Source organism: Chinchilla lanigera, unplaced genomic scaffold, assembly GCF_000276665.1.
Source record: "Chinchilla lanigera isolate Chin_1 unplaced genomic scaffold, ChiLan1.0 scaffold00011, whole genome shotgun sequence".
Lineage (NCBI taxonomy): Eukaryota > Metazoa > Chordata > Mammalia > Rodentia > Chinchillidae > Chinchilla > Chinchilla lanigera.
This window is the reverse complement of record NW_004955412.1, coordinates 35,072,452-35,089,456: the sequence shown is the minus strand read 5'-3', so window position 1 is coordinate 35,089,456 and position 17,005 is coordinate 35,072,452. Positions and strand designations below refer to the sequence as shown.

Genomic DNA, 17,005 nt, shown 5'->3' with positions numbered 1-17,005 from the left:
TAGTGTATGTTTAAAACCTGGCAATTCTCAGCCATTTGTGCTTCCAAATGATTTTGGAATAAAATTCTACCTCTAAAAATAATTCTGTTAAGATTTTGGTTGTATTGCATTAATTCCAGTTGATTCTGTAGATCTTTTGAAAGAACTTCAATCTTCATATTGAGCTTTCCAATCTATGAATGTATCTTTCCATTTATTTGAGTCCTCTTTAAAAGCAATACTTTATAATTTCCATTGTGGAGACCTTGAATGTATTTGTTTCCCTCCTAGTTTCTGGTGATAACCAGCAATCCTTGGTGTATCTTGGTTTGTAGATGCATCACTCCAATCTCTGCCTCCGTATTTTTTTTTCCAGTCCTGGGAATGGAATCAAGGGCTTCATGCATGGTAGGCAAGCACTTTACCACTGAACTGGCCCAGGCTCCTCTGTCTCCACCTTAACATGGTATTCTTCCTTTGCATGTGTTGTCACATGACCATCTTCTTATAGAGACTAATCATATTGAATTAAAGGTTTAACCTATTCTAGTGTGACCTAACCTTAATGAATTACATGTGCCAAATAAGGTCACACTCTGAAGTAACAGGAGTTAGGGCTTCAACATTATCTTTTAGGGACACAATTCAACCTATCGGAAGGACGTATCTCAGCTCTTTCAGTGATATGTTGTTATACAGCTTAAAAACAGACGTCTTAACACATACCTGGTTTTACCACAGGTTTGGCTTTCAACAAGCAGTAAAATACAAAGCACCTTGCACAAAATTTATTTTCCTCCTAGATCACATATGAGGTATTGAATAGGTCTAGTGCCCACACGCCAGTCCTTGGACTGGCCATATCAAAACAGCTAAAATAACAGCAGCAGCAGTATAAAACAAAATACATTCTTGGTTCTCACTCACAGAAAATGTTTAATTAATTTTATTGGTACACTTTAGATATAATTATCACATTCATCATAGGGAATTTATACCTGTAGGTAATATATCTTGATTTTTCTTTTTTCCCCCCAATCCCCTCCCCTTCCTTCAACCCCTCTTCCCCTGTTTATTTACAAAAGCTTTGTTTCCATTATTTTCTCCTATTCTTTTTTTTTTCTTCCCTTCTTCTCCCCCATCTCAGCATTTTCCCTCCCTTACTCATAGAGATTAATTCTGAAGTACTTGGGTAGGATGAAGGTCTTTTAAACAAGATCTATAAGTGATTTTGATGTAGCTAATCTCAATTCTTAATTTTACATTGAAGGTTTCTGCTTTGAGATTTTTAACTTGTGATTTCTGCAATGCTCTCATAAATAGACTGTATTCTAGCAGTTACAGATCAAAAGTTGTCCAAAAGAAGAAAATAATTGACTCACCTAAGTATTTACTGAGTTTCTCATGTGGTAGGCATTGTTTTAGGAATAAAGAAGAATGGCGGAAGGGGATCTTGCCTCCAAGGAACTAACAATCTTTTTTTTTTTTTACCGGGAATCAAACTCACGACCTTGCGCTTGCCAGGCAGGTGCTGTGCCGCTGAGCTAAATCCCGAGCCCCTAAGGAACTAGCAATCTAATGAGGGGTCATTAATAGACAAGAAAAATAAGTATAGGATGCACTACTATGTCAGAAAATGACAAGTTCTGAAGGGACAGAGCAGGAAAGAAGGATCACGGATCTCTCAGAAACTTTCCTATGTCCTATACTCTATGACCAGAGGAATTTTCAAGAAAATGTTAGGATGTTCATTTGTAGCACACACAAGAAAGGTAACAGTAGGAGATGTTCTGTGCAAAGGGTTGACAGATTTAGCAAACAAAAATACAGGATATCTAATTAAATTAAAAACTTAATAAACAACAAATACTTTCCTGGTTGTGATATATTAAAAACATTGTTCAAAAAAATCAAGGGACTTATATATGCAGCAAATTCTTTCATTCATGAGTAAATCGGGTTGGCATCAGTGAACAGGGCAAACAGTAGAAACTCTGTGAGCGAGGGCAAAGAGAACTGATTTTAAATCTAGAAGACCACAAAAAGTATATTGGGGCAAGGGTGTAATTCAGTGATAGAGTGTTTGCCTACCATGCTCAGAGCTCTGGGTTTGATCCTCACAAAATAACAAGACAAAACCAAAAACTAAAAAACTAAACCAACAAATAAAAAAATTACAACTATATTCAGTAGCAAGGACAAATGAGTGGAAGTTCTAGAAGCAATAAAAACATTCAACATAAATACAAAGGAGTGGTGGTGTGACTCTGTGGAGTGGAAGACACCATGACAGGACAAGCCTTACTCTTCCCTAAATGTCAAACCCAGGTACCAACTGCCCACTCTACAGTTCACATAGATGTTCCATCTGAGATGAATATGCTCTTGGCCTGTGGAAAATTTAGTATATTATCTTCAAATTTCTTCTTCTCCTACTGTTTTAATCACCAGACTGGGTTCAAAGAAGGCTCCCCAAAGAGGAGATGGAGACTTCAACTTGCCCCGTGGAGGAGGTTTTTAACTGATCATCCCAGAAAAAGAATTTCAGAATGCATTAGTGTGAGGCATAGGCAAATTTGTGAGGCAGAGTTACAAATAGGAAAAAAAGAAAGGACTTCACCTTCTTCAGTTCTGATGAAGAGGGTCACACTGGATCCACTCACAGGAGAATGAGGCCAGCCCTTCTGGATTAGCTGAGGTGGGCTAGAAACAGGTTGATCCTTATCTCAGTTCTGATTTTGCAAGATAGTGTCCTTATTGTTTCTGGGGGTAAATTTGGTCTCTATGAGATGACTGTCTCAGCTTAAAGTAGTCTCAGTCTTGTGGAAGCTCTGCTGGAATGGAACATGACCTCAGCTTTAATGACCAGAGACATCTTTCTGGGCACTCAGTGGCAGCTGAATGTCCCTGTAAATCTCTTATCTTGGTGTCCTCAGCCTTGAAGGGCCATAAGATAGGTTATGTAAATTCAAGGGCTAATCAACCTTGTTTTCTCAATGTTTAGACAGACACTGATTAATATGCCCACATGCAGAGCTGAGCAAGAATGTGACCCCAAGTTTTAAGTTAATAAATGACATAGATACAAAATAAAGGTCAAGCTTTGTTCCGCTTTTAGTTAGTTACCTGTTGGACATCTGTAGGTCCAAGTGAAGAGTTACTGAATTTTAGCAAAAACTGCTTGTAAGTCCCTAACTGCCTCAGAAGAAAACAAAACTCATACTTTTAATGACTTAAATGGTTAAGGGCCCTGGTGTTTTGTTCATCCTCTATCCCTATGGTGGCGTTTGGACTGTGTCATTTTCTCATTTTCCCAATTTCCCCTTTTCTCCCAGTATGAGTCATTCTCACTTAGCACCATCGCCTTCTCCCCGCTTTGATGGGTGCTTGCACTTCTTCCTTACCTTTATCTCTTCATGTAGGCCCTATCACCTCTCTTGGCTGATGTTTTCTTGCAAATGAGTTCCTTATATATTTTAGAAATTATCCCCCTCCCTTGTAAGTTATGCAAATATCTTCTCCCAATTTGTAGACTGACTTCTGGCTGTTTCCTTTGCTATACAAAAGCTGTTTCGTTTGATGTACACCTGTTTGTCTTTGCTTTTGCTACCTGTGCTTTCAAGGTCATACCTATGAAATCATTGCAAGGGCCAGTGTCATGATGCCTTCCCCTTTTTTTAGTTTTATAGAGTCAGATCTTAATTTAACTCTTTGATCTAGTTAAGTTCAGTTCTTTTATCCATTTAGATTTCTGTGTATAGTATAAAAAGAAAGGTCCAATTTTGGCTTTTTGCATGTAAAGTTACTATAGAATAAACCCAGCTTCTTGCATACAAATCCCTTTTATAGTTAATATGGCTTGTAGAGGTGGGCAGACAGTATAATAACCCTGTCATATCCTTCAGTTCTGAAAGGTCTTACCTCTGGTCAGGCATCCAGTGGAGCAATGCCATGAGTGAGACACAGAGGATTCCCGAAACCTGCCCTGGTTCAGTCGCCTACCAGGGATGGAAGTGGGGAGGGAAATCCTGGACATTCTGCTTAGGTAACCCTATTATGATGTCTCCTGCTCAGAGCACTCTACACATGTCTATTGCTTCCCCCTGCATACTGAAACTGTTTCTTACTTGCCTGCCTTTCTAATCCATAAGACCTGTCCAATCTAAGTTGTATCTGACCATCAGCATACATCCTGCTTTTATTTATGATATAAACAAATAAACAATGATAGAAATTAGCTTAAGTTCACTATGTTTATTTGCTACAAATGTCAAAATCTCTTGCAAGGATATTGAGAAACTGAAATCTCTGAATATATCTGAGGGTGGCAGTGAGAAATGTTCCTGACTCCAGTGCTGGGTATCACACCCAGGGATTCTCACATGCCAGGCAAATACTCTACAACTGAGCTACATCTTCGGCCCAGAAAAATTTACTGTTAGTAACTGTCATTTCTTTGGTCTTACAAGGAGAACACATAGGAAGATGTCAACACTGCATTATTTTTGTTTGAGTCAGAATAGCAGCTTTTCAGAATAGGAGTGCCAGAAAGTAGGTGTGTGGTCTTCAAGTTTCACAGTGGACATTCTAAGTACTGTTTGATAGTCACTGACATTGGCTCTTTCCTGTTACTTTCCAAGGAGGGGCTCAAATTGCTTCATACCTTGACTATTTCAAGGCCCTACTGGACTGGGTATGACTTAGCTTCTTTCCATTCATATCCATCTCCCATATGCACTAAAGATTGTTCTTATAAATGGATTAATTTCACATCCTCCTCAGTAAAAACTCTCCATTGCTCTCCCCTGCTTACTAAATAAAATCTCATCCTTGGCTTTCATCATTTCCATCCAGATTCAACTTACAATTTTTTTCTATCCCAGCCAACCCCAAACCACAATAAGCAAAAGTATCAATAGCTCCCATGCAATTCTTATACATTTCCTGGCTCTGGCTCTTTGCTGTCTGAAACTGAATTTCTTGCTTCTCCTTAACTACTATACACTTTCCTTAGTTTGAGTTCCTAATTTCTCTATGAACCTCTTCTGACTTCATCACTTCTCCCTTCTCAATCTTAAGCTGCTGTGTCTTTCCCATGTACTATACTTGCCTCAGCTCCTCTATTAACGCCAGCCCTGAGTGACAGAATCATATTTTAAACTTTGTATATATTCCACTTACACTCTGCCCCCTACAGTGTTCAACACAGTTCCATCCCCAGAATATGCACTCAAAGAAAGTTTTCTTTCGATAGCTACAGATATTTTCTTTCCCTCCCTTCTCACCTTTCCCTGTCTCCTGGAGTACTGGAGAACTCAAGGAGCATTGAACTATACTCTCAGATCTTTTTATTTTAAGACAGGGTCTCACTGGGTTGCCCAGGCTAAAACTCATAATCTTCCCACCTCAGCCTCCCAGGTAGCTGAGATTACAGGTGTGTACCACTGTACCTAGTGGAACACTGTATTTTCTATAAAGTCTTTGTCTTTGAATATTACTTTACATCTACTTTTATATGCCACAAACAATGCTTAACTTGCAAAACTATTCATAACTCAAGGACCATACTTTTTTAAAAAACACAAACATTCACCTAGGAGATTTTTAATTGTTACTCCAAAATCCAGCTAAATGTTTAATTAAATATACTACAAACCTTAGAAAGAGTTGTAAAGGCTTAGTTAAAGAGATAAAACCTAACTTTAGTAGACATGGAGACAATACAGAAAGAAGCAGACTTTATTAATGTAGTGATCAAAAATATTTAAAAAGAAAAGCAACTCCAAAAAAAGAAACAAATTCAGAAAATATACTTAGTATATTGAGTGCTTCTCAAGAAAGATTACAGAAACCTTGGTTACCATCCTTAGACCATAGGCTTCTCAAAAAGAAAAAGCTACATCAAATATTCCAATTTCCAAATAACCTCAGTCGACGTTAAGGTAGTTCCAAAGCAGGTATATACCCTAAATCATAACTCAGTTGTTCCAAGTACTCATTTTATCATGATTTATATCCAGAGGTGTGCTATCCAGAGATACTGACACTACGTACAGAGAACACAAGACACAGGAGGGCATTTTCTTTTCCCTTGCCTTTGCTCTAGAACCAGGGAAAGTCTCAGTGGAAGTACCCAGGCCCCTAGAGGAATCCAGTGAACTAAGAAAATGCAAACAAACCAAGATGACAAGACTTTGGCTCTGAATAAAAACTAGCTATTTTTCCAGCATTAGGAAAATAAGGTGGTAGGTCTTCTTGTGACATGTCTAATCAGGGCATCTCTTCCAGTTCTACTGAGAACTCTGCTCCAATGTGAGAACCAAATACTGCCACCAACACAGTGCAGCTCTGCTGCCAACCTTTGAAGAGCTCAGCTCTTCAATCCAATCCATGATTCATCTGGAACCCAAGAGTCCACATATCAAGCATGGGTGCTACTCCTGGAGTAGGCTTCGAGAGATCAGCAACCTCATCACCTCATTGGTACCTGCAAGAGGGTGAAAGAAGGAAGGATTTCATAGCTGCAAAGTAGTTGAGTATTTAAACTAGAATTGATGCTTTTATTCCTGGGAGGTCTGGGACTATCACAGACTTCTCTCTAAAGTACAGAAAGATGACAATGAGAAATACTATAAAAAATACCTTTGATAAAAATGCTTGTATTTTTAAAAGGCAGACTAAAAGTAGTATAACACTAACCTAAAAAACTATAGGCTTACAAAAACAGAAAAAAAAGTATAAAAAAAGTATTGTGCTGGGGGTATAATTCAGTGATACAGTACTTGGTTGGCATGGATGTACAAAGCCCTAGGTTCAATTTCTTGCCCACAAATTTAAAAAATAAGAAGATATACCAAAATAGTAATAGTAATCAAAATAGTAATTCTGGATGTAGAAACATGAGTGATCTTTTTTCCCCACATATTTTATAAGTTTCCTTGGTAATCTGAAACTTAACCTTTAAAACAAAATATTTTCCCTTAAAGGAAAGGATCAAGGGATGAATTGTTTGCTTCACTTTTAGCAGTGGCCTGTAATGCAAAGAAAAATATAAGCCCTTTGCAGCCCACGATGAAACAAAGTGATACAGTGACTAGTGCCCCAATTCTTCTACTAGCATATGAGAGCATGACCCAAGATAAATGTATTTGGCTTCCTATTTAATATAACCAAATTAAAAAACACTGTTACAATGAAGATAGCTTCCCATAGCCACAAAATTCTAAAAAATCAATCTGAACACTAGGGATTAAAATCAATAAATATGTATTAGAGATAAGGCTGACAGTACAAAGCAGCAAAGTAAACCTTAGAATCTTATGATTTAGACATAACACCAAAGGAGTGGGGTTCAGTATATAGTTACCCCCAAACAAGCAGCAGCAGCCTCGCTTAAAAAACTATTAGAAATGCAAATTTCAGTTCCAAGTTAGGTGCACTTCCAAGCAAGGTGCAAAATCTCTGAGGGCGGGGCCCAGTAGTCTGTCTTAAATCCTCTAGGGGCTTCTGCTATGTGCAGAAGTTTGAGAAAAATGCTTTGAAAGAGGCAGGTAAGTCAATGCTCAAAGGCTTCTCCTATGTCCCCATTTATGCAGCCCCACATTGCTTCACTGAAAAGTCACTTAGAGAAGCCTCTGCCCTATCTGCTTTTCCTAAAGTGTAACAGCCCTGACTACCAACACCAGCTACCAATAACACTCCTGTCACTTCAAGACTGGCTGAAGAATGCAGAAGGCCATATTCTGAGCCTGACTCCAATGGCTTAAGCATTTTATAAGGAAATACTCATATACTGACATTTTATTTTATTGAAAATTCTGCTAGCAATATTGACATAGAAATCATTTAGATCATGGGGCTTATAATAAATCTATAGAACTGCTGGTACTCATGCTAGCTCATATTTATTTTGGAAATTACTAAATAGAACTTCTGAGATCCTTGAGGACCAGGCCCTTGATAACAATAAAGAACAGCCGCTGTTATAGTTTTCAACAGGATTTCTCATTTGCTATCTCATTTTGGACTCTCAGTTCCACAAAGAAAAAGAGCAGAAGTGGAGTAATGTGATGCCTTCCTCATGGAAACAAAGCAGAATCTGCTTGCTCCCAGGCTAGTGCTCTTTCCAGTGCTGCAACAGGCCACTTCCAAAGCAGAGGTAAGGAACGAAAGGAAACAGGAAGCCAGACAGGGTCTAATGGGACCCAAAGAACTAGCCAGCACAGGGATAAGACAAGCAAGAAAAGCAACGATCTTGGAACTGTCCTGTCAGGAAGAGAATAATCTCTGGCAAATTTTACCTTCTAGAATTTGGTGGACCCTGGAGTCCCGCATGTACTGCTGAACAGCATAATCCTTCAGATAGCCATAGCCTCCATGCATTTGTACAGCCTGGTTGCAGATCTGCAGGGAGAAAAGAATCTCTTTGATTGTGGGAAGACCATGGAGTAAGTGGATTTCCTCCCCAGCCTTGTCCCAATCTGGCATCCTGCTGTAAACTAATAGGAAGAAAAACAACCCACAGGTAACTACTTAACCCCAAAATGGGGCTCCATATTCTATATGGTCAGAGATAGTAAGGAAATTTCACCTACTGAATTTACCAGTTTCTACTACAGAAAAAACTCAGACCTTTGTCTTTCTTATTTAATCACCTGTTGGTAAGAAGTTGCCACAATCACTTTGGGTGAATTATATGAAGCTCAGGTGCCACCTAGTTTTAATGCCACCTCTGTATGGAAATGGCTTTGTGTGGAAATGGCTTTGCACCTGACCATGTAAACACAACAGTGCTAAATTTGGGCTAGAGGCATTGTTTGCTCTGAACCTTCCAAAGGTTGTATCTCATCTAGAATACAACCAGATGTCAGCGACATAACGAAGTGTGGGTAAAAACCCAGTTATGAGAGATCCCATACAGGCATCTCACAAGTTAATTAACTGGTTAAATGATGTTTTCCCCTCATGTTTTTTTGATTTTTGTTTTTCTGTTATAGGACTCGAACTCATGACCTTGCACTTGCCAGGCAGGCGCTGTGCCACTGAGCTAAATCCCCAGCCCCTTCTCATGTTTTTTTTTGTTTGTTTGTTTTGTTTTGTTTTCGATGCTGGGAGCTAGGACCCAGGGCCAAGCCACACTTCTAGCGCTTCTGAATTTATTCATATCAATAAGGCCCATGGTAACTCTTACAGCAACCCAGCAGGGCTGGGCTCCACATTCCACAGCTGACATACCTCTCCATGTTGCTGGGCCCAGGGGCCGCTCCCTGCTTATCCCAGATGGGCCAGAGGGCTTATCACTTACAGCAAAGCATTCCTCTGTAGCAAAGAGCTTGGCCATGGAGCACAGCACCACCGCATCTTCCCGCTCCTCTTGCAGAGCCACTGCTGCAGTGCGGATCATCAGCCGGGAAGCCACCAGCCTTGTGGCCATATCTGCCAACTGGAATTGCAGGTACTGCAGCAACAGGGAAGACAAGATGGAGGAGCTTAGACAGGCACTTGACCTGGAACCAAGTGATCCAACTGTTCAAAAACTCCTGCCTCCTCTACAGAGAAAACCCACTGCTTTTTACATCCATTTTGCTTGCCCTGTACTTTGACAGTATTGCCTCCTAAAAAAGATGACTGGCAAAAACAAAGCACAAGCTCCAGTTAAGATGGTGGCAGGCTCCACAAGGGATAGTGTGGCCTCTCTCTCTCCTAGACAATGTGTGCCCTTCAGCAGGTCTAAAGATTAGAGAACAAATGCAAAGACAACTGGGACCTTACCTGGTTACTGGCCAAAGGTGCTCCAAACTGCTTCCGGACATTGAGGTGGTCTCGGGTAAGGATGATTGAAGCATGAGCAGCTCCCAAGGAGCAGGAAGCTAAAGGGGAAGAATACTAAGATCTCAAGTGCACCTGAATATAGCGCTGCTGGCTCCAGCTCGCTCCCTCCATCCCTGCCCAACTCCTTCCTGTCCTCACCGACATTGATTCGTCCTCCATTCAGTCCTTTCATGGCAATGAGGAAGCCCTGTCCCTCACTTCCAATTCTGTTGGCCACAGGGACACCACAGTCTTCAAAGATTACAGCTCGGGTTGGCTGGGAGTTCCACCCCACCTGGCAAAAATCAGGGACTGGGTGGTTGCCCAACAGTACCTCTTGCAGGATAGCATTCCCTGTAGATGGAAGCCCATGAAATATGGGGTCTAGCATGCTGGGGCTTAGACCCATGAGAATATAAAGTGAAGAAAAAGAAAAAGTTCAGATTTAAAGGGTGGTCAACACTCACAAACACGCTCATTTCAACTAAACATCTTAAAACATATTAAAAGAATCTACCTGCTAATGTCTACTCTGCTAGATAATCTATGAACATTTCTCACAACTTTTTGCAGGACTGGGACAGGAGCTGTTCTCACTTTTGGTGCTTCTATGGGTATGCTCTTTAATACTACTGCTTTTACATCAATCATTTTTTCATATAAAGCATTCAACAAATTTCCTTACTTGACAAAACAGCCCTTTTACACAAGGCCTTCTATCATTTCCTAAACCTGACCCAGCCTTCTCCTATCTCCATTCCGGTAAGCTGGTCTGAGCTTGGTACCTTTACATTTTCAGGCACACTCTCTTTTGCTCTGCACTCTCCAACAGAACTTCACTTCCCCATTCTCACCACCATATAGCTTAGATGAGGCCTCCTGCCACCAGAGTTGTCCCTGAACGTGCCCTTTTTAATCTTCAGTCTCCACCACTGTTTAAAATCTTCTAACACTGACCTGTGTAGCAGTTACCTATATACTTCATTTCCCCCCAAAGAATATAAACACCTAAAGGTAAGAATCAATCAGAAAGTTCTGACCTTAAGAAGGTCTGATTATTAAAGAACAGATAACTCCTATCTCCTAACTTCTGCTCTCTAGTTCCATGCCATGCAAATATCTACCTTCTTCCCCTCTCAGAGAATTCCTCTCCTAATCCTGTCAGAAGCCCCAGAAAGCTGCAGCCAGAAAGGACAGGTGGTCCCTCTGCCTTTTGGAAGAACTTGTATACTTGGACCACTACTACTAGAGCCCAATCCTGCTGTCTGTCTTATCTCTTCTTTACTGATTATCTTGATACTCTCTAATAAAGAATCTTCACTTCCACCACTCTAATAAAACTCATTCTTCTACATAAAACCTTTAGCAATTAACTATGAGATAAAACAAGTCTTCATTATTCTTCCATGAAATCAACGCAAAACTAGAGGTTTAAAACTCTCAGAGCATAGTGTGCTCAATATGCCAAGTGAAAGCTCATTACTGTGGGAAGATTAACAAAGAACAAGGAAGGAGACAGGCCTGCTGCTCCGAACACCTCTCCACCTGCATCTCATATCATCCCTTTCTTGCTTACCACCTTCTAGCAATATCTTTTTTTTTTTTTTTTTTTTTTTTGTCACTTCTCATATAGGCTAATCTTATTCTCACCTCAGGCCCTTTGTATCTGCTTTTACTGCTGCCCAGAATTCTGAGACAGCTTCTTCTAATACTTTAGATCTCACCTCGAATGCCATGGCCTCAGAAAGCCTTGTCCTATATAAAGAAACTCCTCTTCAATCACAATCACATCACTCTGTTTAATTTCCTTCCTAACAGGTAACTCATCTATGAGATGGCTGCCTAATAAAATGTGAATTCCACAAGGTGAAGCATATCTGTCTCCCTCACTGCTGGACTGGTAATTTAGAAGAGTGCTTGCTACACAGTGGGCACATGTTAGCTGTCTAGTGAATGAAGAGATATTCTTCCAAAGTTCCCCTACATTTAAAAATATATAAAGCAAAACTAATAAAAACAAAAACAGAAGAAAGAAAAAAATATACATATGTATGCTTAAAGGTGAAGATAGTAAACAAGGAGACCTACAATATACTTTTTGTTTACTTAAAACATTTGCAATTTCTTCTACACTCTCAACTTGTTCTGTCAAGAGACAGCAGAAATACTGAGTGGATGCTACTTAGGTGAGTTAAAATAAAATAACCGTCACTCCCCATAAAAAGAAATACCTGCACCAGTATAACTTGATTGTAAAACTGTGCCAGGCTACAAAAGTCAGTTTTGTGTGTCTTTTGTTGTTACCCAAAACAAATATTTCTACGATTAAAAAATCCAAATCTGCTACTGGCCACTGAGCACCTATACTGTTTTATGAAATAGGCTTCACATACTCTATAGTCTGCCTTTGGAGCAGTTGCTTCTATTCTGATTTTCAACAGGAGCATATAAAATAGACTAGGACATTGTTTAAAAAGCACCAAGCTTCAGGGGAAAGGGACACAGTTTGCCAGGAAGTACAAGCTGCCTATTAAGTTTTGTCATCTCTCTTACATCTACCCTTGCCCTGCATTTCTTAAGTAGCTGTGGTTTTGCTGAACTTTCTCTCAAGAAGGGATAGCTATAGAAAGTCTGATACTGACCAGAAGACTTAGCAATGAAAAGCATAGAGGTGACATTTCTTTAAAAATAAAGTAAAACTCATTAAGGGGATTGTGGATATTTCAGTAATCTAAGGACAGTGTTTCCACAGGTACTCTTATACGGCACATATGAGCTTTCCCTATATCACAGAGTTTATATAGATAAAATATCATGTTTTACAATCTAAAACACCGCTTTGGGTGACTAATAATTCTGCATCTTCATGGGCTGAGAGGTGTAGTTCAATGGCAGAACACTTGCCTAGCAAGCACAAGGTCCTGAGTTTGATCCTCAGCATCATAAAAAAAATAGTATTTTTGTTCCCTGGGGTTAGTAAAAGACTGCCCACAGTAGGTACCTGTAAGTGCCTATTAGTACCTCATAAATGCCTGTTATATTACAAAAGTGGGGCTACAACTCATAACTCCTTGGTGGTTACAAAGCGTTAGGAAGGATAATGAAAGAAAATATAGAAACACTAGGAGATATGAGAAAGAGGTATATTTGAGGGTCACTTTATTACCTGACTTTTCCCCAAAAGTCCTAATAACAACAGTACTAACTGGAGGTAGACTGTTTTGATCACCTAGTCCAAAAAATCTGAATGAGTCTTAGCCTTACTACTGACATCAGTCACATTACTACAAATCTAGGAATCATAATCCTAGAAATGCCTTATTTTTCAGAATACCAATGGAAACACTGTCCTTAGATTACTGAAATATCCACAATCCCCTCAATGAGTTTTATTTTATTTTTAGAGAAAAGTCATCTCTATGCTTTTCATTGCTAAGTCTTCCAATTAATATCAGACTTTCTATAGCTATCTCTTCTTGAGAGAAAGTTCAGCCAAACCACAGCTACTTAAGAAATGCAGGGCAAGAGCAGATGTAAGAGAGATGACAAAACTTAATAGGCAGCTTGTACAGGTTCCTGGCAAACTCTGTCTCTTTCCCCAAAAGCTTGGTGCTTTTTTAACAATGTCCTAGTCTATTTTATATGCTCCTGTTGAAAATCAGAATTGAAGCAACTGCTCCAAAGACAGATTACAAAGTATGTGAAGCCTATTTCATGAAACAGTGTAGGTGCTCAGAGGCTGGTGGAACAGACTTATAGCTTAAACTGCTTCTTATCCCACAGCCACTCACCTTTTTCTCCTTCTTGCCAAAGCTGAGGCCAGGAGTCCCCTTCTCAACAACTATGCAGGAAATGCCTTTGGGGCCTGGTCCTCCAGTTCGGCACATGACCACGTAGATGTCTGATTCACCACCACCACTGATGAAGGCCTGTGTTAGAGACCGGGGTGGGGTGCACGGATGTTAAGGACCATGTGAGTTCTGACCATAACTTCTGAGAAAATGCTTGAGTTCCCCCAACAATAAGACACACAGGGTACAACACAGAAACTGAGGGGGATAGCAGGTAACTGCAGTGACTAAAGAACAAGGAGTTAGTTGCTAAGAATATAAAACAGGGAGGGATAAAATTATCTGGAATCAATCAGAAGAGATAAACAGTAAGGTGATATAGGGAAATGGGTCAAGAGGTTCTCTTCCTGACACATACAAACCTATAGGAATATTAACTCATAGACTCAAGGGATCAGGGGATGTCAGCAGCAAGGAGGGAACAACATCCAATTTGCTCTGAGAAGACAGTATGCTGGTACCTTGGAGCCATTGAGGATGTAATGATCTCCTTGTCGTTTAGCAGAGGTCAAAAGAGAGGCAGCATCACTCCCACTTCCTGAGGCAGGGATCAAAAGAGACTGAAGAAGCCAGTGACATTAAAGGAACCCAACATGGTTCCATCCCCTAGGAAATCTTAATGACAAAGGAAAGCATGTACTACTTTAAAATCCAAATGGCTTAAGGAATTCTCTGTACTCTGTGAAAACTGAGTACAAACTTACTCCAAGCAAATCACTGTTGCTTTCCCAACACACCACCTTGCAGTGAGTTGCTTATGAGGAAATTTGGTTTGTGGCCACGACAGACCATGAGATTTCTGAGTCCAGTGGCATGAGGTTATGAGATTCTCATTACTCCATGACCAAACTGCTCGCAAAACAGTGTCTCTGTGTGTCAATTAGCAGAAAGGAGAGCTCAGTGGCTACACCTGAGTTATACCACTCTCCTTATTAGATCTCACCTGCAGGATGGCAAACGCACCTGGTTCAGTAAGGCAGTAAGAGGCAAACTTCTCCATGGTACAAAGTGGTGGGCAAAATTTGTGCCTCTGTTCCTCAGTTCCAAAGCGATCAATTATCCAGGCACACATGCTGATTGGGCCACCAAGAAGGAAAGATATTGACACAGATAAAGAGAGAAAAGGAAATGGGGAGTGGTAGGGAAAGAGAATAAAGGACAGCAAAATACAGTAAAGCAGAGAGAGAATGAGAAGGGGAAAGTCACATTTGAGAAGATTCAACTTTAAAGGAAAGGACTGGATTAAAACATATGCCTGGAACATGTAATATCCAGACATAACTAGGACCAAAGTATTTCTCACCTGGACTCTGATACTATTTGTAATTAGATTAAATGAATACCTAAAAAATCAATTAGATGTATTTTCTCAAATTACTAGACCTTTCACTTGTGGATTAAGGGAAGGGGTGATAGGACTCTGACTATTCTTCTGGAGAAGTCTGACCAACTTGATTCTCTAAGCAATGTACAAGACAGTAAAATCAAGTCCACATGCTATTATCAGTCTAGTTCCTCAAGGGTTCCTAGTTCCTTAAGGAACTAGGGCAACCCACCCAACATGATTAGCCTTTTCCTTATGAATCCGAAATGTCCCAGTCAACCCATGTGGGCACTACTTTGTACTGTTCCAGCTTTGGCACTCACTTGTGAATGCTTATGTAGGCTGTAGTGCTTGTACAGCCTGTAGCCAAGGCTTCAAAGATGACAGAGGTATCAAGCCGTGACAGTCCAGATCCACCAACATCCGTTTGAATATAGACTCCCCCAAAGCCTAGCTGGGCTGCCTTTCGCATCATTTCCACAGGGAATAGTTCCTATATGCAAAAAGGGCAGCAGAGTCATTAGTAACTATTTCAGAGATGGACTCTCCTTTACAGAATACAATGCAAGGGCCAGGGTATCTGCAATTAGAAAAGCAGAGAGATTCTCTTATTAAAGTTTTTATCATCTCATTTTTTTCCTTTTTACAGGTTTTATTACACTGGTTTTAAGTATGTCCAAATCTTTGTTCACTTAAAAAGAAAAAAGGTATCTTAAAAGATGATCAAGATTCCTTCTATGAAAGGAATTGCCTATTACCAGTTCTCTTACTTATAGTTAAGTGTTGGGAAGACGAGAATAGATACTGAGCAATTATGATTATACAGAGATGACTGTAAGGGTCACCTTGTGCAACATTTGTTGGGACATCTAGCCAGAAGGAAAACTCTTACCTTCTGGTCCCACTCTGCCATATTTGGAGCCATCTCCCGGGCAGCAAAGTCAAAAGCCACTTTTTGAAATTCTTTCTGTTCTTCATTTAGTCCCATGGAAGCTGTGGGCAGGATTGTATATGCTCAAATCTACAACAGGTGTCAGAAAAGAGTACCACCAATAAGAAGTACCATGAAGCTCAGACAGTGGACCAATTGTAGCATTTCCCATACATAGTAGGGCCTTTAGCAGCCAGAGTACAGCATCATCCATCATTAAGCAGTTTCTCTGGTGGGAAAGGGATAATACTTAGTGACTTCTGAGACATCTCTTCACCACTTAGAGAAATACAGTTGTAGTCCTAAATAGGCAGAGGTAACAGTGAAAAAAATGGGGAGAAACAGGATCAGAGTGGGAAAAGCAGGATGGATACTAGTGGCATAAACACAGAATTTAGTTCATATACCTTTCTCAAAGACTGCATTGAGTAAGACAGAACTGAATTGGAAAGCACAACTGTCAAATAGTTAAGGCCTAAAATATTTTCACATTTTGCAAGATAACTCAAATTCCTAGATATACACAGAAACTAAAAGCTAAAAGACTCCTCTGCTAAAGTGACCTTTTGGACTCGCATGTTTAGAAAAGAAAAGATTGGGAAGTTTGGGAACCAGCACAAGGCAATAGAACCAGAAATTTGCAAAGGCGCAATGAGACCTACTTTATTAGCAATTATTTCTTTTGTCGTGAAAGAACCACCTACTTCAAGTATGCTAAGAAAAACTAAAAGGAGAACATGCCTATACTTGAAGATACAATGAAAACTTGTAGTACAGTGGTGGCTGGGAAAATGAAAGGGGCAAGAGGACTTAAGGGCTTGATATTACTTTTTTTGTGGAAGTGGACACCATCATGTTTCAAGATATATAAAAATTGTGAAATGATTACTAAAATCAAACTAATTAACACAAACATCACCTATATATGTAACACCAATTCTTAATTTCCTCTAGTAGGAATATTTTATAATAGCACAAGTCAAAAAAACACAAAAAGAAAACTGTGCTTAGCATCTCATGCCCAGAGAAAGAACAAAACACATAAATGAACACCATTCCAGATGATTCCTTGATTATTTCTACATATCAATGTCTTTTTTTTTTTTTTTT

General features: G+C 39.8%; 1 protein-coding gene across 3 annotated transcripts in view; it reads right to left on the bottom strand.

Moving 5' to 3' along the window:
* Positions 1-5,567: 5,567 nt before the first annotated feature.
* Acad8 (acyl-CoA dehydrogenase family, member 8) overlaps positions 5,568-17,005 on the bottom strand; it is a 16,253-nt gene continuing 4,815 nt past the window's right edge. Inside the window, exons 2-11 of one of the 3 annotated variants that reach the window (XM_005378595.2) lie at positions 15,857-15,985; positions 15,288-15,457; positions 14,604-14,713; positions 14,102-14,178; positions 13,581-13,718; positions 9,949-10,084; positions 9,751-9,848; positions 9,284-9,436; positions 8,280-8,382; positions 5,568-6,466 (exon numbers count right to left, since the gene is read on the bottom strand). In XM_005378595.2, coding sequence (XP_005378652.1) covers positions 6,414-6,466; positions 8,280-8,382; positions 9,284-9,436; positions 9,751-9,848; positions 9,949-10,084; positions 13,581-13,718; positions 14,102-14,178; positions 14,604-14,713; positions 15,288-15,457; positions 15,857-15,952 — 1,134 coding nt within the window. In that variant the 5' untranslated portion in view covers positions 15,953-15,985 and the 3' untranslated portion in view covers positions 5,568-6,413. Of the gene's footprint in view, positions 6,467-8,279; positions 8,383-9,283; positions 9,437-9,750; positions 9,849-9,948; positions 10,085-13,580; positions 13,719-14,101; positions 14,179-14,603; positions 14,714-15,287; positions 15,458-15,856; positions 16,198-17,005 lie in introns of all 3 variants that reach the window. The other 2 variants (XM_005378594.2, XM_005378593.2) reach the window with 2 other exon arrangements.